The sequence below is a fragment of the Lepidochelys kempii genome, chromosome 10, assembly GCF_965140265.1.
Source record: "Lepidochelys kempii isolate rLepKem1 chromosome 10, rLepKem1.hap2, whole genome shotgun sequence".
NCBI lineage: Eukaryota > Metazoa > Chordata > Testudines > Cheloniidae > Lepidochelys > Lepidochelys kempii.
In genome coordinates this window covers 72,894,835-72,921,766 of record NC_133265.1, presented here as the reverse complement: position 1 = coordinate 72,921,766, position 26,932 = coordinate 72,894,835, and the positions used below count along the sequence as shown (strand labels likewise).

At 46.0% G+C, this 26,932-nt stretch overlaps 1 protein-coding gene across 2 annotated transcripts in view; it reads right to left on the bottom strand.

Annotated features, from left to right (window-relative positions):
- The window catches only part of SLCO3A1 (solute carrier organic anion transporter family member 3A1), a 212,497-nt gene that overhangs the window by 15,637 nt on the left and 169,928 nt on the right, over positions 1-26,932 (bottom strand). For both annotated transcript variants that reach the window (XM_073304209.1, XM_073304210.1), the window contains 4 exons: positions 16,599-16,763; positions 12,272-12,470; positions 10,599-10,737; positions 4,491-4,666 (listed from right to left, as the gene is read on the bottom strand). In XM_073304209.1, the coding sequence (XP_073160310.1) occupies positions 4,491-4,666; positions 10,599-10,737; positions 12,272-12,470; positions 16,599-16,763 (679 nt within the window). The remainder of the gene's footprint in view (positions 1-4,490; positions 4,667-10,598; positions 10,738-12,271; positions 12,471-16,598; positions 16,764-26,932) is intronic.

Below are 26,932 nucleotides of genomic sequence, written 5' to 3'. Positions count from 1 at the left end.
ATAGCAGGGAGGACAAATGACCAACTTGTCATTCCCAGGTCCAGCTATTAAATCAGCCAGATCAGCAAAGGTTGATACGCCGACCTGCCCATACAGGGTGATGTTTGTGAAAGTGAGATTAGTTTCTGATTAGTTTTAAATTGGGAAGATAATAGGCCAGGCTAATCGTGGCCCTTCACTTTGAATGTAACCCACTCTATCTGGCTGGCATTAATCTCTGAAGACACCTTAAGAACAAGCATTAACTTCCCATTCACATAATTCATATGATGCTATAGGCTAAAGTCATGCCACTGGTATAAACCCACTGAAGTCATTGGAATTTTACCAGGGATTAATCTGATCATGAACGTGCATTCTCTTATTCAGCACTTTATGTTCCACAGAGCATAATGGTTCAGGGAAGCAAGGCAATGAACCCCTGATGAAAAGGTCTGTGTTGAAAGGAAACTTAAAAGTGTCCGGTCCCTGCTTCTATTAATCCCTTGCATGGTCTCGTTAGGTGTTGTTAGTGACACCTGTGCTTGAAACGGGTGCCTGCCATACATGTGCAATGGAGGGAAATAGTGTTTTGAAAGACAACCAGTCTTGATTTAAAGACTTCAAGTGATGAAAAATCTACCTCAACACTTGCAAAGGCATTTCAGCGGTTAATGGCCTGGCTCAAAGGAGGTCCTGTGAAAGGGAGGGAAAAAGTGAAAAATAGACGGTTACCAAACTTAACCTCAGTCAGGTTTCTTACATAGGTTGTTGTGTTTTGTTTTGTTGGGGTTGTTTTAGAAGTGGCTAAAGTTTTTCAGTTGAAACTTTTAAAATAAAAAATGGCTTTTTAAATTTTTGTTTAAAATTTTCAATTTTTTCAGTTAAAAAAATGAAAAATTGTCAGTTTTCGACTTTTCATTGAAAAATTTGAAGAGGGATTTTTTTTTTATTTTTCTGTGTGAAACATACTTATCAACCAGCATTAATGTTCTTCCTTTTCTTCCATCTGTTTTTGTATATTTAGAATCTTATCTAACTCCCACTGAAGTTAGTGTGAATTTTTCCATTGAATCTAATAGGTACGAGATTGAGTGTAAACTCTTCAGGGTGCCACCTGTCTTAATTTATGTCTGTGTAGCACTTACCACACCTTTGGGTGATGGATAAATAACAACAATAATAACACCAGAGAGTCCCGAAAACGTCCTTTATATCTCTGATCACAGCACTGTTAGGACATCCCGGAATGACATGAAGTTATCTCCCATAGTCTCCTTAGTTATCTGGTTCCAGGCTGTGTTGAAAACTTCAGTGCCTGAGATTACAGTATGGACATTTAAACCAGACTTCAAGGTTGTGCAAAGAGCCAGATGTCCTGGTGAATCCTCTGAATATGTCCCTGCTGGCTGGACCAGGAGAAGACACTTCCCTGCTCAGCTGCATTCGGCACAATTGCAACCGGGTCAGCCAGGGATGGGCTTCACTTTGGCTGATCTGGGAGAACTGGGAGTTCTAATTCAAACTCATCACTAGTAACACCTGGGACCCACATACCAAGTGACATTGGTTTGTGGAACCAGTTGATTCAAACCTGTGGAGTGTCCAGAACACCAGGTGATGCTTGGCCCGTCACCGTCTCTTCTTCTGTGCATTTATGATAGATATTGGTGGTTCTGGCAGGAATATAGTTAAGATATGACTTTCAGGGCTGTGAATTGTCAATTTCAAAGGGTTGTGAAGTGAAGTTTTTGAATCTTTCCACTTTTCTCTTGTGTTCTCTTTCCCACCTGGACATTGGCTTGTTGTATTTGAAGATGCACATTAAGAAGACTCTGTTCAGGATCCTACGAGTGCTGATAATTTCTCTCAACAAAGAACCCTTCAAGCCTCAAATTACCTTTGCCACAATATTGATCACTGAAAATTTGATTTCCGTTTAGCTACTACAGATGCCAGGAGAGAAATGAACTAGTAGGTGGAATATCTCATTCTATTCTCTGCGGGGAGACCTGCCCTCACATAAGCGATCTGCCTGAGATCCACTCAAAAGTGTTTCTAACACAGACCCTATTGATTGAACTTTACTGGAATTTTCCAGACCGCAGAATGGATCTGCTTATTGCCCCTCAGATTAGAATAGGCTGTAAGCAATGGCATGGATGGATGCAGTGATTCTGAATAAAGGCGAAGTTAGGTAGACACATGCATCTCAGGGGGCAGACAGTTGTGTGTGTGTGGAAATAGCACACAGTAATTCAGCTGGAGATGATGCTTTTGTCTTTGTATGCATGTTGGGCCAAATCCAGAGAGATACTGAGCATCTCTAATTCCCACTGATGTCAGCATTTGGGCCAGCATGAGAGTTTTCGCTTCTGGTGATGCGTGCATGTTGTCCTACACTAGCTCATAAATTCATCCCTAGGCCTTTTTGGGTTTCTTTTTGCAGCCTCCTAGGATCTCTAGGCTATATCTAAAAAAGCCTCATGAAACCACTGCTTGCAGGTGTCATGCAGCTGCGATCCTGCCACCTGACTGATTTTAGCTTGAACACATTTATTCCCTGCAACAGAAGCAGAACTCTCCTAATTTCCTTTCCACTTCATGGTTTCTAGACAGATGGGGAGAACAAGGTCTGCCCTTTTCCTTTGCAGCATACCTGCATGGACCCCTCCTTACCAGATTCACAGCCCTCCTTGCCCCTTGAGCTGCACAGAATCAATTCCCTTATTCTTTCCTCAGGTCAGTATTAGACACTGAAGTAAGTGGAGCTACCCCAGCAATGAATGTGGTCATGCTGAACCTAACAGAGACCTGCAGAGACAAAGTGATTGACGTGTGCACAGCATCCAGCAGCTGCCACTGTGCTCGGGATGCGGAGATCTTTTGAAACTCTGGCTGCTTCTTTCAGATGCCTAAATGGGAGATGAGCATTGTGACGTTGCACTCTATATGATTTTATGAAAATGTGCTAATGACTGTGAATATAATGTAACTGGAATATGCTTCAGGCAAAAGGTCTCTTGTAAGGTATCATTACAAAGCTTATAATCTACTGAGTGTGGTCATCCTATTTGTATGTATGTAACATTCTTGTATCTGAAACTAGAAATATGACATATAACTCTGAGGGCCTACTGTAATTATGCAAAGTGTGGGCCGTTAATGGTGGTTTGGAATCTTGATGGCACCCATTAACCAGGACAATTGACTGTGGATGGCTCTGTTTGCAGGCAAGCCTTCCTGTGAGTCAGGCTGGGAGGAATGAAGGCTTGTGTGTCTCACAGGACATGTGACCGTGTCACCTGGCACTGGAATCCATTTTAAACCTGGTGCTTTTCCATTTAGAAGGAGGGGTGGGAACACAGAGAGGGACAAAGGATTCCCGCCTTGTGCCAAAGCTATACAAGGGGGTGGAACAGAACAAAGGAGGCAGCAATCATGAGAAATCCCCTAGCTACCACCGGAGCTGAAAACAAGGGCTGTGCCAGGGGAAAGGATTGTGCCCAGACTAGGAAGGTGTCCAGTCTGTGATAGAAGCTTATTGAAACATCTGAGGGTGAGGTTTTATCTGCATTCAGTTTTCTTACTGTACTAGGCTTAGACTTGAGTGTTTTATTTTATTTTGCTTGGTAATTCACTTTGTTCTGTCTGTTATTACTTGGAACCACTAAAATCCTACTTTTTGTATTTAATAAAATCACTTTTTACTTATTAATTAACCCAGAGTAAGTATTAATACCTGAAGGGGCAAACAGCTGTGCATATCTCTCTATCAGTGATATAGAGGGTGAACAATTTATGAGTTTACCCTGTATAAGCTTTATACAGGGTAAAATGGATTTATTTGGGGTTTGGACCCCATTGGGAGTTGGGTATCTGAGTGCTGGAGACAGGACCACTTCTTAAGCTGTTTTCAGTAAACCCTGCAGCTTTTGGGGGATGTGGTTCAGACCTGGGTCTGTGTTTGTAGCAGGCTAGCATGTCTGGCTCAAACCAGGCAAGGCATTGAAGTCCTAAGATGGCAGGGAAAATGGGCTCAGAGGTAGTCTAGGCACATCAGGTGGCAGTTCCCAAAAGGGTCTCTGTGACCCAACCCATTACAGCTGCTTGTTTGTAGTGCCTAAATGGTTTAGGCACTACATAATAAGGGGCCTGGTTTTCAGGGGGCCCGAGCCCCCATTGAAGCCAAAGGGAACTCTCAGGGTGAATTCAGTGCAGCTGAAAGTATAAGGTTGGGTAATTTTGTAGTGCCCTCCCACTCAAAGCAGGTCAAATCTTGAGATTTGCTGAGCATCTGTGGCTCCTGTCAACTCCAATGGTAGTCAGAAACACTCAGCGCCAGGAGTCCATCCTCCCTACACACCCATGGCCTGTGGGCCACCACGGTCCCCCTCGATCTAGACCCAGGGGAGGAGCCTTTCAGTTTTCAATTAATCTGTGGCAGCCTGTTGAAAGAAGCGGTGGATTGAGAGTCAAGCAACTCATCAGATCCTCAGCATGGCTCTTACCTGATGAGTATGATAACTGACGGCGTCTGTGCCATGGCTCCAATCATGCTGCAAACACACATCACGCAGAGGAATGTCAAGAAGGCCTCTTGGCAACCAGGACTGGGGCATTTTCCGTGCATTACTGTAGCGTTCTCGGCTGGGACCAAACTGAGGCATGAGCAGCCAGTGAGATTCTGGAAGGGAGCACAGGGCACGGAGGTGAAGGGAGAACAAGGCCCACTTTCCAAAACAACAGGCACTTTACAAGGAGGGGTTTGCCGGCTGGCAAGTGTGCACCCTCCAGCGGTCAATTAATTAGCTGCTAATAAGTCATGTGCTGAGCTGGTTTGGAAAGGCTTTTCAAAAGAACTCCAGCTCCAATGCATTCTACTGGCAGGGTAGCTTCTCCTCCTCCTTGTTCTTGGCTTCCTGTCCTTTCGCATCCCAAACAAATGTGTCTGTAAGAAAATTACCACCAAATTGGACCCTTGTGAAAAGAAGAAAGGAAGGATCTGTGTACCTTCATCATGATAAAATATTGCCATATTAAAGTTACAACTACTTCCCAATATACCCCTGGCTGTGCATTTCAAGAAGGCACATTTCGCTGCTGCGGGTTCAACTGCCTCATTCTGGCGTCTTTAACGATGGCAGGGAGCGTACCAGGATGTGTGCCTACTCTCACAGCGAGCTAGGTATCAAAGGGAAGGCGGCAGAGACACTAGTGATTATGGAACCAACCTCAAGGGTGTTACAGGGCTAACAGATGCCACTTAGTTTAGAAGGATTTGCACAGAACTGAAAGCTGCAGTCAGACAAGATAAAGTTTATCAATATGCGATCAGAAGGAGGAAAAAGCAACCCCATTCCCTTTGATCTTTCCTGCAAGCACAGGATGTCAAAAGAGGCTTTGTTTTCCAGTCACAGATGTTTTTGCGCTCACCCCTCCCGGAATTTCTGATGGCGGGGATGTCAGCACAATTAAGGCACAGAATAATAGCCAGGAATCCCTTAATGAATACAGAGCAAAAACTATCATAAATGATTCATTGCTTGTCTGTCTTTGCAAGGCTGCTAGGCTTGCAGGTCACATGCGTGTAAGAAAAAGGAGCACTAAAATAAAATAAAACCAAACCTCCAGTATTCAAATAGAAATTCCTATGCTTTTATGCTGGGGTTTCTTTAGGCTCCACACTACCACATGTTCTAGTTCAGTGCCTCCACATATGCACGGATCCGTGGGGACCCCAGTCTATTCTTTCTGACATTGATCTCTTTTTCTGCATAGGAGTCGAAAGCATTGCCTTCTAAAACAACTGCATGGAGTGCGGCAGAAACAGAAACTCAGAGCTCGGTGAACGTTAATGATATGACTGCAGGTGACTATACGGCTGGCAGGCACTAATGAATGCAAAGAGGCCCTCTCCCAGCAGTGACATGGCCACCTGAAGGCTCGTCTAGACAAGGGCAAATAACACTAGTGTAACTATATTGGTGTACTTACACCAATGCAAAGTCTCTAATGCAGATGAGCTGCACTGGTGTGACTTGTCCTGGCAACTTAACAGGGTAAACCTCAGCCATGCAAGCCCTGCATAGTGCATCTCCACGGGGGGTTGCACCAACATGCTCACATTGCAGTAACTATCCTGGTGCAAAAATCCCAGCATAGACAGGGCCTAAGTTAACTTTGCTAGCCCATCTGTTACGGGGATGGCTGACTGTTCAGGAAGCCAAGTGGGTCACATCCCTGTGCACTGACCTGGCTGATCATTCCACATGACTTATATACAGTTGGAAGGAGAGACCCATCTCTTCTGTGCAGCGGGCCCAATTCTGCTCTTACGTACGTGAATCCAAATCTGATGTAACTCTATTGAAGTCAACGTAATTAAACTAGAATAAAGCTAGCATGAGGTCAGAATCCAGTCTCCCTGCATTTATGGTAAGTAAAGGGCTAGACTGTGCTTTGTTACTTTAGAGAGAGTGACAAGGGACTGCATAGGAACTGGAATCTGATTTGGCCAGGAATCCTCCTGGATGCTGGCAATTCAGATCAACACAGCAGTTGCACCATCCGTAAGAAGCTCATGGCATATCCCCCAGTCCCTGTGTGTGTAGCTCCGTTGCCTGATCCTTCTCCCCTCTGCCCCGTTTCAATCACCGTGCACCAAAGCTGTTATCCCAAAGTACTTTAATGTAAACAGAACTGAATGCAACAATTTTTTTGGTGCTCTTCTGAGTTCTTCCCTCGGAGACCTTTGATCCTTTGTTACCGACACTGTAACATGTGCTATAGTAACACACCGACATCGAACACTGACTTTCATCCTCTTCTATGAAGAGGCAATATTTTGCTGCATGTGCCAAATTGCTATTGATTTTCCTGAACTACTCTGCAATCCCATCACCATTCTGTTGTAAATGGAACTTTTGTCTTTCTGCAGCTCAACAGCTCATGCACCAGGAACGAGATTTTTGAACGTGCACGTGTACAAAATTTGCACACCCAGGGGCCTCAATTTCTTGTGGAAATTATGTGTGCAAATGACCCATGTGTTGTGGTTTTAAAAACCTGGCTCTGATTGGTTAGGAACAGGCTGGCATGTTGATGTGAATCCCTAAGACTTCAGTGCTACAACATTAGATTTGGAATGCATATTCCCCCAGCCAAAGGGGAAATAGAAAAACAACACCATGAAACAAAAAAAGATATATGGACAATGGCTTAACTCACAAGGGTCACTGAGAGTAGAGGACTGGTTAGAAAAAGAATTCGCTGAAATAAAAGCGCCACCCCTACGCCCCTTTAGCACTAATAAACCCAAAGCCTCTCTGCAGACCAGTTTCATCACAAAGAACAATGGCATTCATACGAGAAAGGTAAACTAACTCAGTAGACTACAAAATACCATTAGAGACCATTCACAGAGGGAAAGGGAAAGCAGAGATACATGACTGGACACATACAGTGCAGTAAAGTTAAATAAAACATTCAGAGAATTTTATGCCCCAGTAAAAAGCAACTCTTGGCTCATCACACATATATAATAGCCACAAAACCCTCTAGACAGGTCATTTTCTGGATTATGGGCTTAAAGCAATTTGGCGTTGCTTCAGGGCCATTACATGGCCAAACTGGTCCATAATTCTTGATAATGCCCTTTCCAGAGGATGCTGTTGCTTCATTAATTCATGTCCAAAACCACTACTTTGAAAAAGCCAAGATGATGGTGCCAATGAAGAGGTTAAACTGGAGAGAGCAAGTGAGAAAGAGGAAAGGGAGGAAGAGAGAGGGAGACTTTTGCTGGATGGGTTTATGCTTATAGAAGGTTAGCTCTGATAGTTACATAGCAGAGAGACTTGAAACAATTCCTGGAGAGAGAGTCTGAATTTTCTTTACTATGCTCATTTCTAAGGAGCAATTGGTTTGCTTTGAGCAATACAGTGTAAATGCAACTTTTACACCCTGCCACTAGCTAGCATTATTTTTCTCCTTGCCAATGAATGATTTTGGCACAGCAGGTGGATGCTTCTTTCCTACTGACACTTTGCTCCGTGCCAAAAGTTTTGCTGTCTAAACAATCACATTGAAGTGAAGTGCTAGTTGTAAGGCAAATGGCAGAGGAAACGCATGAGATTAACATGTACAGCTTCTGCAGCTTTGCATCCAATGATCCCAGATAAAATTATTTTCTTAGCTATAACACGAAGATCCAGGAGTTGGCATCATGCTATCTCCTTTGCGGCTAAACACTTCGGTAGCTCAGAAGCCATTTCACTCATCTCAGTAGAATGCAAACAAGTCAGGTGCTTGAGTGGGAAGCCAGAAGTTAGGGTAGTAAAGAAGAAGTCCAAATATGCACCCACTTGTTGTCCCCCTCCCCGCCGCACACTTGTCCTTGTACAGTTTACTTGCAATGCCCTGAGGTAGAGGTTGCAGTTTACCCACAGACAGGTGAACCCTTACTGAATGAGTCTGACTTGGGAAAGGATGGTTTACAAGCAAAGTGAGGACCTGAGGATGTGTCTGGAGATGAACACGGACAGAGAAGGGTCACCTTCAGCTCCCAGAATTCTGCTTGTCTGGGCCAGAGGGGCACTTAGAGACATCTAGCAATGCACTAACTAGAGGGCTAAATGGAGGGCCATCCAAATTCACTTGTCACAGATGCCACTCCCTCTGGCAAGTAAAAATTGCCAATGTAGCACCTGCCTACTGACACTCTCTGACTCTGTAAAGATGGCCATGAAGTCAAAGTGCCAATGCTGCGGCTCCACGGAGCAAGGGAGCTAATGGAGACAAGATTTCTGTTCAGCTGCTGCGGTGATTCTTCACTTGTTAGTCGGGAGCTTTTCTCTCAGCTTCCTGGCACCTCCAGGTCCATTAGACTCTTCAGGGAAGGAACCAAGGCTTTGCTACACACCTCACCATTTGGGTTTGATATCTCCCCTCTCTCTTTTCCTAAAGCACCAGCCTGCTCTTTGGAGTGGCCTGCCCCTCCCGCGCACCCGCCAGCAGCACAGCGGGTACGTCTCTGGACTCTCCCATCTGTGCTTTTGGCACAATGGAGAAGGGGAGAATTTTCCCTGAGAAGTGGGGATTTACGCTTCCTGCTGGAGTGTTTTAAGACCAATCCGAACTGTCCACACATTACAGAATGGAAAGGAGAGGCTCAAGATATCGTAAGAGATTCCTTATCTTAACAGGTATCTTAGGAGATTCTGAGACCCCAAATAGCAGGTCTCCTTCACACAGAGAGGGTTTGCATTTTCTAAATGAAATAAACCCTTAGGTTTTGGGGATACAGAATACCCATGGCTATTAATTTCAGGGGGTTGCTGGAGGCCCCGCTCTTCATTTGCTCCCCTGCTCTTGGTGTTGACTCAAAGAGGAGAGGAGGACAGGAAGTGAGTGAAAGAGGAGAGGAAACAGAAGAAATGGAGGGAAGGAGCGAGAAGAGGAAATGGGGAAGGCAGCACCAGGGGACAGCAGGAGGGAGGGGAGGAACAAGGGAAGGAGAAATGGGAGTGAGCAGAAACAAGAAACGAGATGTCTGTAGGACCTGACGGTAACAGAACACAGTAGTCCCCATGATGGGACTAGACTCTGCCTCAGGCTGGTTGGTCGGCCTTCGAGTTGTGCTCTCTCTATTTTGGTGTCTGACTGATTTGCATTTGCAGTAGGGAGCTGTGGGTCAGCTGATTTTCATCACATTTGAGAGGCTAGAAGCCAGGTGGCAAGTGCAGACCGTCCCGTAGCTCTGCCTGTGGTCTCCCTTTGAGTGATTCTGCCCATGACATGGCTTCCCACAGAGCCTCTGGGCTAAGAGGAGACAAGCACCACATGTGCACCCAAGAGCACAGAGTCCCGTGGATGGTGGAGAGGAGAAGGGAGCTCCCTCCTCACTTAGAGACGATCCCATTGGACCACAGCCAGAGCTAACAGGACATTTGCATGAGAGAATAAAAAATGAGGTACTCAGTTTCTCTCACCCTTAGGTGCGAAGATTCAGCGAGGCCCTTCACAGTCAACCCTCACCCTACCTATTATGTCTCATTCATGACTGAGCTGTCAATGCTCACCTCTGATTGGCCCTGATACCAGCCTCCATCGCTCACTTGTTACATTTTCAAAAAAGCACCTTTGCGTTTTCTCCCATGCTGCCCCCTAAGCTTGGGAGGTGCAAAAACTAACTCATGATCCTCCTTCAGAGTCCTCCTCAACTCTCCTTTGACGTGACACCTACCAAATACTTGACAATGGTCATGGCTGTTGGTATGGATAGACCACTGCCGATCATTGACCAACGTTGTTTCATTTTCCTTGTGCTTCCCCATCTGTCTGTATCCATCTGTTGTCTCTTGTCTTAAACTTAGATTGCAAGTTCCTTGGGGCAGAGACTATCTTTTTGTTCTGTGTTTGTACAGCACCTAGCGCAATGGGTGCCTGATCCATTGCTGGGGCTCCAAGGTACTATGGTAATCCACATAATAATAATAAGAAGAAGTCAATCTCTGGGGCCTTCAGACATCCTCAATTGTAAATGAATGACTCTTACTGTATATACACTAACCTCACAACCACACATGGATAGGAGATGTTGAGTAAATCACGACAATTACCGTGCTCCTGCAGCCCGCGAAGCAGGCAGACAAGTAGGTGATCCCATCTGCCCCACAAACTGGAGTGAAGGAATCGGTTTGGCATTCACAGTTGTTATTGCAGGGGGAATATGGGTCCAAGGGCAAGGTCGGAGCTGATCTGCAAAAGAATCAGAATCAGAAATGGATGCACAGTGCAATAACGCCAGCTGGCTTTTCTGAGAAGCGTCACACGAAGGGGGCTTAGCCAACCACTGCAAACAAAGGGAGAGAAGGGTGGGTGGGGTGTTTGGGTGCCAGCAGAAGGGACCTGAGGCCATATGCTCCTTCTGTGACAGAAACACATTGAGGTTCATTATTTCCGGCTCCCACCATCTCCCCAGGGTGGCTCAGGATGGTGCTGGAAAAATCTAATGTGAAGTTGTGTGGGCGTTGTCTCAGCCCTGGGATCAGACCTCCAGGACAGGAGGGGTTGTATTTACCTAGCACAACAACAGCAAGCTGAAGATGTGCTGACGTTTTCCTCCTCAAAGAGCCACTGTCCCATGCTGAGAAACTTTGGAAATACAGAATCATTCTATCTGTGTTAGGACCCAGCTCTGCGGGGCCTCCTGAGTCCTAATACCCTGCCTCAAAATGGGTCTCACCTGCAGCCAAGCAGCAAGTGGGAAAGCGCCTTTTGCTCATCATACAGGCCCCAAACGTCCAAAACTGTGTGCCTAGAATTTGACTCCTAAATCCCCTTTAGGCCACCTCAGTAAAAGCACCCACAATTTCCCTAGATTTCAGTGGGATAGGTAGGTGCTTAGCACTTGCAAAGATCAGGCTGGAGTGGCTTCACTTATTTCAGTGCTTTCACTCTGTGTTTACACCAGCCTACTTGAGAGCAGAATCTGGCCTCATGTTTCGAGCCACTTGGGTCAGTTTCAGTTAAGCTCAGTGGAATTCGGCTCTCAAACTTGTTATTGTTCCGACTCCCCCAAGACACTTCTATAGAATGGGCCTAATACAGCCACGGTGGAAGTGGGTGCCACTCCACTGACTTCAATGGAGTCCTCCCCACTTGTGCCAGGAATGCATTTACTGTAACACTATTACTCTACACTGTTCCTTACTCCTAGAGAGACAAGGTGGGTGAGGTAATATCAATAAACAGATGTTGGTGCAGTAAAAGATATTACCTCACGCCACAGGTGCCAACTCTGTGGGTGCTCCAGGGCTGGTGCTGAGCACCCACCAGTGGCCCCACTGATCAGCCTCCCCACGCCTCCTGCCCGCCGCAATCAGCTGTTCAGGGGGAGGTGCGAGGGTGGGGCATGCTCGGGGAGGGAGCAGAATGGGGCAGGAAGAGGTGGGGCAGAGCGGGGGTGGGACTTTGGGGGAAGAGGTGGAGTGGGGGCGGGGCCTGGGATGGAGCAGGGGTCAAGCACCCCCGGGGAAATGAGAAAGTTGGCCTGTGCCTGACCCACTTTGTCTCTCCAACATCCTGGGACTAACAGCTACATCAGCACTTCATACAACTTAATCCTAGAAGCACTCAAATATCAGTGATGTGGGTGGTATAAAACCCTAGAAAAATAGAGAAACAGCACTGAAAAGAGCAGGTTAGTTTAGCTAACACCGCTGTGCTATACTTCCTGGGTGGTATCATAGGGCTGGAGGTGGGAGACGGAGCTGAAATTCTCTGTACTCACTTGTTTCCATAGGGAACAGTAACCCCAGCTACGGGCCCCGTGTCACAGCCCAGGAATAGGAAAGAGACATAGCAAGCTGTGGACACTAGGTTAACGAGCATGGCCATCCTGATGGCTCCTAGAGCAGACAGGCTGAGCTTCTTCACCAGGAGACCGCCCAGGAATATGCCCAGACATGCACATGGGATCGCTGTCATCCCTGCAAGAAGGAAGAAGAGTCAGGAAGATGCACAAGGAGAAAGCAGGAGCTGAAAAAATACACTGCATGTCGAAGCATTTTATTTTCCAGTGACTAGATCAGTGCACTAGTGATGGGGGAAGCGCTAAAGGCTCAGAGTACCCACTAGATGCTTATCCATTCATGTGGGTTCTCCTTAGGAGTGACTATGTGAGACTTCAGGCCCCAGAAGCTGTTAGCACTCACCTGTAGCAGAGTTACATCGTCCCTGGGATGACGGAAAGGCTATAGGTCACCGCTCTCTGCCTCCCCGTTGCCCCAGCCAGCAAAGAACTGGTCCTCCACAGTGCTTTGTCCAGGCAGTGGAGTCTCCACTGCTTTTCCCAAGGGAAACTAATCCACAGTCTAATAGATCTTGTGCAAGATTTCCAAAATTGACCAGTGATTGTGGTTGCCCAACATGAGACACTTTCAAGGGGCTTGATCTTCAGGGGAGAGGTGTTCAGTGCTGTCTGAAAATCAGGCCTCTTTATGAAGTCTCAAGTTTGGTACTCAAAATCACTAGTCACTTCTGAAAATTCAGCCTCCCACTTCGGGAAAGTTCTCACAATATTCAGCCTCTTTTTGCTCACTTTCGCCCCATCGCTGCAGGCCATACCCAAGCCCATTCTGCAAAAAGGTCTCTGGATTCTGGGGCAGGTGGGAAATTCTGCAGCAATTTCATTTAAATTTAAAAAAAAATGGAGGTTTTCAATTAGTTCAGCAGAAAAATGCATAACAATCAGGACAGCAGCCTGTGTGCTATTCCTTTTGATATTAAACCAGTCTTATTGTATGCTGTCAGTGTTTGATAGGTCCATGCCAGGGGCCCATGTGGATGGTGGTGATTGCAGGTTATTCAGAATCAACACCTAGATGCCTTAACTGGGCGCTGGGGAAAGGATGCCTGTCACAAACAGAGCACTAGAACTTTGTGGGGAATAAGTGTCAGGAGCAGATGAATAAAGAGCCTGTGTTCGTATCCGTGTCCTTTCATGTAAAGGAGGGAAGAGGAGAAGCACAGAGAGTACAGGGGCAGCAGCAGGATGGCTCCGAAAGAAAATGTTGGAGTGGTGACCAGGATGCATCAGATGGGCTAGCAGAACAACTGCTTGCGTCTCTTTTGTTGGCTGTGTTTCCAATTTGACGCAGGCCAAATTGCAGGGGAGATGGGAGCTCAGCTGGGGAACTGGGCTCTCCACCTCAAACTGAGAACAGAGGGCAACGCTAGACAGCGTGAATCATCAGGCAGGCAGTTACGGGGCAGCACTCAGTCAGACAAGGAGTTCTGCCCCTGCGTTCCCAGGTTTCCCGCATAGCATTGTGGGCAGCAGGCTGGCATCTCTGCTTTAGGTGAGGAGCTCTAAAGGCTATTTATGCCCTTGCTGCAAGAATGAAGAATGATTTCTCACAGAAACAACTGATTCTATATAAAACAATTTATGTGAGCCCTTGGGGAGGGAGCATAGTTTAGTGCATCGAGCATGGGTCTGGAAAGGATGACTCCTGGGTTCTGCTCTTGCCTCTGTTGCTGACTGACTCTGTGATCTCAGCCACTTCACTAAGAACCAAATTTTCTAATTGAGGGTGACCCATTTTTGGGGTGCCAAATTTTAAGACAGAGCAGGTCTGATTTTCAGAAGTGCTGAGCACCTCCCTCAGTTCCCAATGGATTCAAACTGCACTTGTGGGAGCTCAGAACCTCTGAAAACAAGGCCCTTGGTGTCTAAAATTGGGTTCCTAAAAATTGAGGCACCCCGGTTTTATTTATTTTTATTAATATTGCGCCTTAGCCGTAGGCCACTGCTCATAATACTATAAAGACAAATTGTAAATTCACAGCTCCAAAAACCAGATACAAATTTTAAAAACTGATACCTTTTCACATCACCACTCCTTAAAATATGTAGGAAAATAAGAAAAAATATTAGGAGTATATTATTTCACTTAAGTCAAAATAGCCTCCCTTTCACATAGTTTTCTTATTTTTGTGGCTGAACAGGCACCCAGGACAACAGCCTGTGCAAGTGAAACATTTGCACTATGTAGCCAGGATCCTAATTTCTGAGCTGGTGTGGCAAAAGGCCTCTGAGCCAGGAATGGAGATAGCCGTTTAGTTCTCAGGTGGCAGTACAGGTCAGAAGGCATATAAATAGTGTGGCCAGTCTTCAACCTGGCTAGACCAGCATGGACAAAGATGATTACGGCTTTCAGGACATAACTGCATAGTTTGGAAAGAGTAGGAGACCTATACTGGTCCTTCCAGGGGTCGGCACCATCATGTTGGACGACGGACTCTTGACAAAATTACCGTACTTAGTGACAGACATTGGTGGGGGGAAGGGTGTTATGTCATTCAGTCATACAATTTTTCAATTGTTCAAACTTCTTATTCGGCATTTTTTTTATATTCGCTTCTAAGGATAGCAAGTTTCTTACTAGAATCTGGGGAACCATTATTTCTAGCAGCCCTTGCCATGATCTGAAGCTGTTTCTTCTGGCTGGAGCAATCTGAATCATACCAGATGCTTTTACCTTTTAAAGGTAAACATGACCCTTGGTGGTGGTTAGGTCATCCTGTAATTTTTCAACGATCTTAATAAATGTTACATGGACTTGTGCTGAATCGCTAAAGTGAAAAAGCTGGTTCTTTAAAACTAACAAATCACTGGATGGAAGTTTCTTTCTGATTTAACTAATGGAGTCAACTTAATTTGCCTTGAGGCTAGAGCTTCAGAATTAGGAGTAATACCCAACCTGCCAGAATTCATCTGGGAAAAAGTGGCTGGAGGTCAGAAATTCACTTGCAGGGGTTGGTGACAGCTGTCCAGTTTAAAAGCCACTAAATAGTTAGAGAAACAAGACCAGCGTAAAATCAGAACTGTGATATAATCTGTCGCACTACTTTCTCTAGAAGAGGTGACTGTAAAATGACTCTGCAAATGATCACCATCTCTACCACTCTACATCTAAAATTACAGAAAGTTTATGACCCGAAGAATTTCTTACTGGGGGAAATGGAGGCAATACCCCTTTACTGAGTTACAGGAAACCTTTAACATTTTCTTATCCTTCGCACCCAATCAGGTGTTTAAAGCTCCCAAGAGTACAAAATTTGCTATTGGAACCTTTTCCATAAACCGGTCAATATCCATCAAGCTCTGTCCATAAAGATTCATTACACAAAGGAGAGCCCAAAGGAGGCAAATAAACATTCAGAGCTAACAAAATAGATTTAGCTGAGAAACTAATACGATAGTCCTGGAAATAAGAGTTATCGAAGACATTAACATGCTAGTTATGACTCTTAATTTGGTAGAATGAAAAGGGCCAGTCCACATGCCAGTCTAACCATTCTTAACGTCCCTTCTCAGAAGGATTCAAAGCCCAATAAATAAAAGGACTCCTCGTTCGTAAACCAGGTTTCCTGGAGGAAAACTAAATTAAATTGAGACAAATAATTCCTAAAATCCAATTCCTGGGATTTACTTTTGAGGCCTGTAATATTCTATGAGGCAATTTTGCTAGAAATGTTACAAGAATCCTGATCAAGCCTACTTCATCAATCCACCTCCCTTTTAAAGTCTTCAACTGAGAAACTATCATGAACAATAACACCATTAGCTTTTGTAGCTAGGGCCAATTCTCCTAGAATTATCATCTTCAGCCTTCTGAATGTGATCTTGGTCAATTCACCGATGGCCACATTTTCTAATTTGGGGCAAATCATTTTTGGTATGCAAGCATTTAGACAGCTCGGGCTTGATTTTCAGAAGTGCTGAGCACCCCCCATAATCAGTGAGTTCAACTGCAGTTGTGAGAGCTCAGAACATCTGAAACTAGGCCCTTGGTGTCTAAATTTGGGTTCCTAAAAGCCAAGGAACCCAAAAATGAGAGGATTTATATACACATACACACACACACCTCACCTCTCCAGGACCCATTTTCTACTCTGCAAAACGGGGATTCTAACACACTCTGTCTCTCTTTCTGTATACCCACTCATTTCACAAAGAGCTCTGAGATCCTCGGGTGAAAGATCCGCAGGTGGAAGGCCAACATATTAGAGACAGCAGAGGGATTGCGTGGCTGGTTAATGTAGTTACTTACCCAAGAGCTGATTGGCTGATGAGGTGGTAAGGTTGAACTGCTGTTCCAGGTACTTCCCCAGGAAGGCTGCAAAGCCAGCGACCACAGCAATCTCCATGCAGGCAGCAAGGATGATGCAGGTGAAGACAGGATTGGCCAGCAAGTGCTTTGTTACTTTAGGTATCACTGCAACAGAGGAGACAGAAGACATGGTTTCATTAAGGTTCTTCCCATATACTGAAGAAAGGGATCTGGGAGTTATAGTAGATCACACACTAAATACGAGTCACCAGTGTAACACTATTGCAAAAAAAAAGAAGAAGCAAACATAACTGTGGATGTAATAACAGGAATGTTGTAAGCAAGACACAAGAAGTAATTCTTCCACTCTTCTCAGCACTGATTAGGCCTCAACTGGAGCGTTGTGTCCAGTTCTGGGCACCACATTTGGCAAAAGAAGTGGACAAAATGGACAAAGTCCAGTAGAGAGCAACAAAAATGATTACCAGGAAACATGACCTACCAGGAAAGATTGGAAAAAATGGGTTTGTTTAGTCTGGAGAAGAAAAGACTGAGAGGGGACATGGTAACAGTGTTCAAGTACGTAAAAGTTGTTACAAAGAGGAGGGGGATAAATTGTTTTCCTTAGCCACTGAGAACAAGACAAGGAGCCATGAGCTTAAATTGCAGTAAGAGATTCAGGTTAGACATTGGGAAAATCTTCCTAACTGTCAGGGTGGTTAAGCACTGGAAGAAATTACCTGGGGAGATTATGGAATCCCCATCATTGATGGTTTTTAAGAGTAGGTTAGACAAACACCTGTCAGGGATGCTCTAGATAATACATAGTTGATGACCTAACAAGGTCCATTCCAGTCCTACGTTTCTATAATTCTTTCATTTCTTCTGTGGGGAAAAAATACTAAGAGCGCCCTCTGATTCCTGGTTTCCTTCTCTCTACCTCCATCTGCCTTCTTCCTTGTCCTTCATTATTCCACCCAGTTCCCGCATTAGCCAGTGTGTGTCACGGGTACTCAGGTCAATATTACACCTTCAACTTCTTTTCTTCCTTTTTTATTTATTTTGCAAACTTCAGTCATAAGCAGAGGTAGATTTTAGCTGCTTTCACTTTTTTCTGTAGTATGAAGAAGCTCTTTCTCTGTCTCTCATACACACACACACACACAGAGCAGAGACTTGACAGCTGTGATGGACTGGGCTCCACCCTCCCAGACACACCCAGTGGTGAGCTGGAGCCGATTCGCACCGGTTCGCTAGAACCGGTTGTTAAATTTAGAAGCCCTTTTAGAACTGGTTGTTCTGCGAGGGACAACTGGTTCTAAAAGGGCTTCTAAATTTAACCAGCCAAAAGTGGCACCTTAAGGCACTGACTCCATGGATGCTCCAGCCCTGGAGCACCCAAGGGGAAAATTTGGTGGGTACAGAGCACCCACTGGCAGCTCCCTGCCCCGCCCCCGCCCCCAGCTCACCTCTGCTCCGCCCCTGCCTCCTCCCCTGAACGCGCCGCCCCGCTCTGCTTCTCCTCACCGCCCCCCCGGCTTCCCGCGAATCAGCTGTTCGCGCGGGAAGCTGGGGCGGGCTGAGAAGCAGGTGGCGGCTTCCCGCTCAGGCCCAGGGAGGCGGAGATGAGCTGGGGCAGGGGGTGGGGGGGCACAAGGAGGGCCACCTGCGCCACAGCAGGTAACCCCGGGGGGAGGTGCTGGAGAACCGCTCCCCGCCCCAGCTCACCTCCGCCACCCTCGGCCTGAGTGTGAAGCCGCCGCCTGCTTCTCAGCCCTCCCTGGCTTCCCTCCGAACAGCTGATTCGCGGGAAACCAGGGGAGGGGGTTGAGAAGCAGAGCGGGGCGGTGCGTTCAGGGGAGGAGGTGGAGTGGAGGTGAGGTGAGCTGGGGCCGGGTACGGAGCGGGGAGCTGCTGGTGGGTGCTCTGCACCCATGAAATTTTCCCCGTGGGTGCTCCAGCCCCGGAGCACCCAGGGAGTCGGTGCCTAAGGCACCACTTTTGATGTGATCAGAGGGGGGAGTGGCCGCTCCCCCTGCTCCCCACCTAGCTACGCTCCCCCGCCCCTAGGAGCCAGAGGGACCTGCTGGATGCTTCCTGGGAGCTGCCCTAGGTAAGCACCTCTGGGACTCCCCACCTCGCCCCCCGGCAGGTGCCTCTGGCTCTTAGGGGTGGGGTGGGCACCCACTACGGTGGCCTACGAGACCCTCCTGCTCGGTTCTGGGGGCAGTCAGGGGACAGGGGAGGGGGGTGGATGGGGCAGGGGTCCTGGGTGGGGCATCAAGGAACGCGGGGGCGGTTAGATGGGGCAGGAGTCCCAGGGGGGCGGGGGTGGGCAACGACCCCCCTCATGGGGTGAGGAGGGAACCTGTTGTTAAGATTTTGGCAGCTCATCACTGGACACACCCCACCAAATCCACTGACTGAGAACCTTGTACTAAGCTGCAATGCACACACTGAGTGGTTAAATATGCTCACTCCATCCCCATGATCCCCTGGCCCCTCTGTCTTTATCCATGAAGACCTGAGATCCTCTTGGCCCCATTTCTCTATTTCCAATAAACCAAACATGAGTTGGGGTGCAATTACCTTACAAAGAGAAATTTGACTAATGAATCAGATCCCACATTTTCTACTTCAGTGAGCATTTTAATTATTCCAGAGATAAGACAGCTTGAACAGGATGGAATACTAATACAGGCGAGAGCCTTGCTTTATCTTAATACCTGGTGACTAATTTCTCCCTGAATTAAATGTGAAAATCATTTAGTTTAAAAATTCTCTCTCTGAAGTGCTGGTGAAGCCTCAATGGGCCTTGTTTGCATTTTAAAATATTTCCCCCCTCATTCTGCTCTGCGTATTAGGCTCTGGCAGCCAACTGATTTCTCCAGTGCACACCTCTGTTTTCTCACAGGTTTTTCCTTCTTTTTGCAAAGTTTAATAGCACTGGGCAAATGCAGGGTCTTTGTTAACGCTCTGCTTGGGTTCCATTGGTGAGACTATAATTAGCTCGATCTGGCCCTTTGCAAAGGGCTATTTCAGTTTCAAGTCCCTTTCATCCCAATGGTTTTCCATGCTGCACAAAATACTTGCTTCCTGAGGACTTACTGGGCATAATGAATGTTCGACGGAGACAGCATTTTTCAGATAAACTGAAAAAAAATTTCAGCCTCACATCAGTTCCCAATGGCCACCCTGCCATCTCATTCAGTCCTTTGGTGGCCATCTACTGAATTTGTCCTCTTAGCGGAACTTGGAGGATGAAAACAAAGCTGAGCTCAGAGAGTCATATTTAATATGTTATCTCCTCTTGTGCCTCTGGAGTTCAATTAGTAGAATACCAATGGATTCTGCAAGATGCTGGTTTGCCCCAGCTCAAAGGTAGACACAAAAAAATCTGATAGTTTTTTACAACAGCAGGATACCTTTTAAAGTGATGGAAAAATATATCTCAGAGAGTCATTTAGACACTCTACATGGCCAGTGCCAAAAATACCTTGCAAGACCAAGGGCGAAAGCTTTATCTTGCACTGTACCAGCTTAGAGAGAACAAAGATTATCTTGCAGTATTAATTATCTTGTACATCAGAGGCAATCTGATCACTGGACAGGGGACTGGATGGAGAGGCAGGAGACTTGGGTTTATTCCCAGCACCACCACTGACTCATTGTGTGATGTTCGGCAAATCACTCCACTTCTCTGTGCCTGTTGCCCATCCCATCCTTTGTCCAGTTAGGCCATGAGCTCTTTGCAGTAGGTACTGTCTATTATTGTGGGTATATACTGTGTCTAATACAATAGGGATCAATATCAGTTGGAGCTCCTGTAACATAAAATAGAAATAGTTCAAAAGGGAAGAGGACAGATATCGTGCAGCCTATGTCTTCTCATCAATAAGGTCCACATCATTTCCTTTAATTTTACACAGGAAAGAAAAACAAATTGGAAGCTTTCCATAGAAATAGAACTCCTTTCATCTCAGCTCTGCCACTTGCTCCATTTGCCATCTGATACTGGCTGAGGTGCATCACTGCCTGGGGTGAAATACCTCTGGGAATTAAATTAAAAGTTGTCATGGAGTTTTAAATTCCCTACCGGGAGGGAGGAACAAATGTTGTGCTTGTGGCTGTCTAGACTAGGGTGCAGGAGTGAGCAGTTTGATGGAGAAGGGCTAATCCATGTGTAAACTGGCTAAGTGTGTCTGTATACTACTCTGTAGCTGATCCACAGTGGAAGCCACCTGCTACTGCTCCCAGCTAAGGCTTTGATTCAGAAAAGCACTTAAGTATGTGTTTAACTTTAACATGTGCTCAAGACTGGTCAACTTTAATGGGACTTAAGCACATGCTTAAGGGCTTTGCTGAATGAGCAGAGTCGTTGAGCTCACCTGGTGGACAGTTGTACTTTGGAGCTACAGGCCTTAGTTTCAACTCATACCGATAGCCTGGGAGCAGGGGTTTGTTGCATGCAAAATAAAGAGAGAGTCTCAGAGAAGAATCTGTCGGCCAGAGCAGATGCTGTGAAGGAAGAATCACACTGGGATACTTGAAGGGAGTAACTCATCAGTTCATGTCCCTACCACTATCACCACATACTAATACTGTGGAAATAGATGTCACAAGAGAGATTTTTGCTGTCATTGCAATATCTGTCTTTTTGATTTCCAGTACAATCATAAATGCCTGAGTTTCTCCTCACTATGAAACATTTCATTCAAACTCTTAACAGAAGAGGGCTTTCCACTTTCAGCCATTAGCTTCCCGCAGACCCCTCCCCTTCCTTTTCTTAACATCTCTACCCCCTTGACTTCACTTCTATAATACTCCATACTCCTTCCAGAATCAACAACAAGGGGGCTGATTCTCAGAGGTGCTGAGCAGTCCTGGCTCTAGTTGTGGTGGCATTTTGGGTGCCTGACTCTTCTGACATTAAGGCCCTCAAAGTCATTGGCAAGTACTTTATTTCCAGTGAGTAGCTTTGATTTGCACCTAACCACTGGAAAATACAGGGGATAACCTCCTTATACCAGGGTTAGCTATTCTCCAGAAACAACAAACTACAATAATCATGCTTGAAATGAATTGTTTGGGACACTATTATTGTTGGGGGCCCTTTTTCCAGTGGGTGCATCTTATGGAGACATGTTTTCAATTTACAGTAAAGACAGGAACATAGAAAGCATTGGGGGAGAGAGGTTTAATAGCCTAGTCCTCCTACAACAGTGCAATGAGAAGAGGGTCATATTAGGTATTGAGCCTAAGACCCATTCCCAAGCAATACACATCTTGTATCTGAATCAGAGACACAGGCAAAATATCAACCTGGCTGCAGGGTAAGAAAAGAAAAAGAGGGAAAGAAGATGAAGAAAACATCTCATGGAAAGAGACAGCTCATAAAAAAGAGAAGATGGAAGAAGCAGAAAGACATCAAAGATAATGAAATTTACTTTAATATACCAAGCTGTACAAGGTCTCGAGTAAAATTAATATCACAAAGGGCATGAAGAAATCAGATGACACCATGTCAAATGGGTTTCTTGTAACAGACATGGGCTCGAAACAACTACAAATATTCTTACATTGCCATGTACTGTGAAAAGGATTGCTGATCCTTCTGATCTATTATCCTGCCTCTGGCAGTGGCCTTTATTTGACTCTTCAGAGGAAGATGCAAACCTCCCTCACCCCTATCAGCCAGCTGTGCAATACGACCTCATGGAAACAGATTCTCTTCCTGACCCCAGCTGCTGATCAGTTTAGTATGCCCTGAAGCATGAGGCCTGCAAGCCCTTGTGAATTAAGCATAGCGAGTGACATGCAGATGCTGTACTTGAGAAGGGCGAGGAAAGAATGTGCAGATACAGATGACGTGCAGACAAAAGCTCAAGTCACCAGGAACTCTGCTACACTGATGAGAAGCATCAAAGCCTTCTTTGACATGCCCCTACCTAGTTCAAAGAGCTACAGAAAGCAACTAGGAATGTGATTTGGGGCCACGCAGCATCACTTGCATTTTTATGCTGATGAACTCTGTCTAGTTAACAGCTCTGGAGACTGTTCGCACTACCCCTTTGCCCACTTCAGACTCCCTCTGACCTCTTCTCCCACCCCCAGCTCCATCCGTGCTGCTGCCTAGTATGCCCTCCCTGTCCTGGTGCCACAAGATCTAACCCTCTCCTCTTTATCCACAGAGCCCATCAGGGTTGCCTCCTCACCCTGCTGAACAGTTGAAATATTAAGATTTCTCAACATTCCTTCTCACAGGCTGCTGAGACATTAAGTATCTCTACTAGTGATGCCCTGGAGCCTGATCCTGCAAGGTGCTGAGCTCTTCCTGGGTGATGCTAAATCAATGGGAGTTTCAGGGTGCTTGGCCCCTCTTATGATCAGACCTCTGGTACGTTAGGGGCTTTAACTGAGTTCCATGTTTGTCTTCTGGACTGTAAGCTTCTTGGGGCAGAAGCATCAAACACTGGGGATGCGCAGGGAATAAACCAATGAATAATAGTAAACAGATGCTCATTAGAAGAGTTTTAGGCCATAACTCCCCCGTTCACCTTTACAGAGTGACTTTCATGTTGGGGCATTCTAAGGGGGATCATTCTAAACCATGAATCCATTTGTCACCCAGAATCTTCCTTGCTACCTTAACATTCAAAGATATTTGGCGGGGGGTTTCAAAGGCACCTAGGAATGAAAGGGAATTGTACTATTTAGCTTAACAAAGAGAAGGTTGAAGCTAAATAAATTCAGACTGGATATAAGGCACACATTTTTGACAGTGAGGGTAATTACCTCAGGAACAATTTACCTAAGGTCAGGATTCTCCACCACTGACCATTCTTAAATTGAGGTTGGATGTTTTTCTAAATTATTTTGGAATTATTTTGGGGAAGTTCTATGGCCTGTGTTATACAGGATAGCAAGCTAGATGATCATCGTGGTTCTTTCTGGCCTTGGAATCTATGAACCTAAATCCTCTGGACAGCTTTTATGTTCAAGCAAGAGGGTTTCATTCGTAATTGAACTTTGTAATGTTACAGTGCCTTTTGCATGAGGATCTCAAAACACTTTACAACCAACCAACCAAATAATCAAGGCTTGGGAAGCAGGTCATTCTTGTTTCTTCTTTTATAGACGAGGACCACCCAGTGAAGTAACTTGTCCAAAGCCACACAGAGGCAGTGTCGGAGCTGGAGCCGAGAACCCTCGCTCCCAGTCCTGTGCTTTAACCACCAGACCATGCTTCACATTTATCAAATATCAGAATAGCACCAAATGTTAAATCTAGAATGATCCTATAGCATCAGTATAAGGGCAGTATCATTGTAATACCTCAATATTGGGGCATCCTGGGATAATCAGAGCGGGAAGCAGAAATACTAGGGCATAAGAAAAATTCTTCTCATGGCATCTTTGACCCAGTCAAAACCAGGCAGCTCTGGGACTCTTACAAGAGAACTTGATCGTGGTGCGATTGCCAGACCAAATTGGTTCACATCCCCAGAAGCACCCAAACCTTTGGAGGCTTTTCCATGTCTAGACAGAATGATCAAATCTGTGGCACCATTTCCATGGTACCAGAATGCAAAGTGGTAAACCAGGGATTATAACTGGGCTGCAGGATTAAGGGATCAGGCTCAGATTCTAACACATACACTGCAACTCCCCTATCTCCCATTCCACAGACAGGATGCAGAAAACGACAAGGAGGTTATAAGGACAAATCTAATCCCATTAAAGTCAATAGCAAAACTCCCACTGAGTTCAGTGGGAGCAGGCTTTGGCCCTTAGTGCCTGATTCATTGCCAGTGAAATTAATTGGGAAGATTCCCATTGACTTTTAAATGGATTTTTAGGGAGTACATATTATTTATATTACAGTAGAGCCCAATTGGGATCAGAGCCCCATTGTGCTAGGTGCTGTACAAACATATAGGAAGAGACATTCTTTGCCCCCAAAAGCTTCCAATCTCAATATCTACAGGACCTTTTAACTCTCTTCCAATATCACACCCCTCTTTAAACAGACAAACAGCCTGTGGAAGTTGTGAGCGTTCCTCACCCCACATGATCAGACCCAACCCGATTAATCTCTGATGCGGCTGCTCTGAAATAAGCCCTAAGGGCAGAGTAGTTCAAGCATAGAAGCTGGAGAGTGGGATGGAATGAAAATGTCATCCAACAGATTATGCTCAGCAGAAGCAAGATAAGCAGACTCCGAGTGCTAAACTCTGTTCTAATTTAATCCTGGCTGAATCCAGAGCAACTTCACTGACACAACTGTTTTACACAAGTGTAAGTGAGAACAGAGTACGGCCCAGAATATGATCCGTTATGCCTCTGATTTGGGGGATTCTTCCCTTTGCATTACCATCGAGCCCAGACAGACAAACGCAAGAGGAAACGTGCTAGGTGAGAGTACATCTAGAAAGACAAATTGCAGGGTGAAAACCAATCTCCCATTTAGCCTGCAGAGCAAGGTCTCTCCAATCACCAGCTTCTCACAACAACAATAGGGCTGAGAGGCACAGCCCCTAATTAAGAAAAATGTAGCAGAACACTAGCGCTAGCTGGGGAAGGATGGAAAGGGCATTGACAGGAGCCAAGGATGGAGCAAATCACACTATCCATGGGCTAAGAAGTGATTGCAAGGGGCAAAGTGCAAGGGACTGCCCCAGAGAGAGCACACCCCCACCACTGCTGCAGACGGGGTGCACAGGCTGCTAGCTGACTACAGGCACTCTCACCCAGCCCCGGCTCACCAAGGCGTCTGACAGTTTTCACTAATGATCAGTTAGCGCTTTGAAGGTGGAAACCATTGTGCATGCTAATGGTTAATTACGATTATTATTATTATGTCCCGCTGTGGCGTACAGCCCTTTAATTGCCTGGAATCCACCTGTGGGATCTGGGAGCCTCTTGCCAGCCAGCAGCATTCTCTTCCCAAGGCAGAGTTTCCTGGGAGGTGGAACAAGGGAATTTGGCAGCTGTCACACTCAGGTATCCAGAAGCACAGCAAGGAAAGCTGTGAGGAAGGCACTGGGCAAGGAAACAGGGCAGCTGTTCTGTGCAGACAAAAGCTCATATATTGCCGCAGAGACAAGTAGGGGACTGTTGGTTAGTGGCAGAAGGTGCTGCCAGTTATCATTCATTTGCAATGGTAGAGCTAGGTGGCAATCCCAGGCCTAGATCAGCTGGGGGTACAGGCGAGGACTGAGGTACAGTGGCAGAGTTGTACACTGTCCCAGAGTTGGAATAGCAGGGTTGGAGGGGCAGGTCAGGACTGAAGGTAAATTAGCAAAGCTGATCTGAGTGCCAAGCCCTAGGATAGCAAGGGATACTGCAGGTCAGAAGTGAGGTGCATTCACAGGGCTCTATGTGGGGAGCCTAGGACTGGAGTAGCAAGGGGCACTCCAGATCAGGAATAAGGTGCATTGGCAGAGATGCCAGGGAAAACCTGGGCAGCATCTGCCTATCCTTTCCCTGCTGTAAACCCGTGCTATTAGCCCTTCCCTTTCCTGCACTCTAACACACATTCACATTTAATGACACACAAAAGAAGAAAGAGAGTGTAGTATCCCATTCCCAGGTGCAACAGTGTAAAGCCACCACCTGGATTGATCTAGAATATGCCAAACTAGGGGAAAAAAGGATGGGCCAGTTGATTAGGTGCTTGTTAACCAGTGTTCAATTCCCTGTTCCACCCCAGACTTCCTGACTGACCTTGGGCAAGTCACTTAAATCTCTCAGTTCTCTACCAATAAAATGGGCAGAATACCATTGTCCTACGTTAGAGCAGTGCTGTAAGGATAGAGACTATGAGATGTTCAGACACTACAGTAAAGGAGGGCCATAGAATCATAGACTATCAGGGTTGGAAGGGACGTCAAGAGGTCATCTAGTCTAACCTCCTGCTCAAAGCAGGACCAATCCCCAACTAAATCAGAAGTACCATAGATAGATAGAAACCCAGGTAGGAATCCACTCTGGTGCCTCCCCAGATGTAAATTCTTGCCCACTAGAACCAGAACCCCAGGGTAACCTCTAATAGCCCATTACACAGAGTTTCATCTTTCCCTCCTTCCGAGTGGGAGCAGAGTTCCTGGGTCACTCCCCTAGGCTGGCCAGGGCACAGCTCCGTTCAAGAAACAGGATTTGATGATCAAGCGTCGTTTTGAGTTTTTTACTTCTGGAACCATGGAGCGACTATATAAGCCAAGGCTTCAGATGACATGACCGGAGTACCTCAGCCAGTGCTAGGTTCTTCAGGGAGTAGGTACAACCCACACAAGTAATGACCAATTGCTTCCTCTCAGAAGCCGTGAGACAAT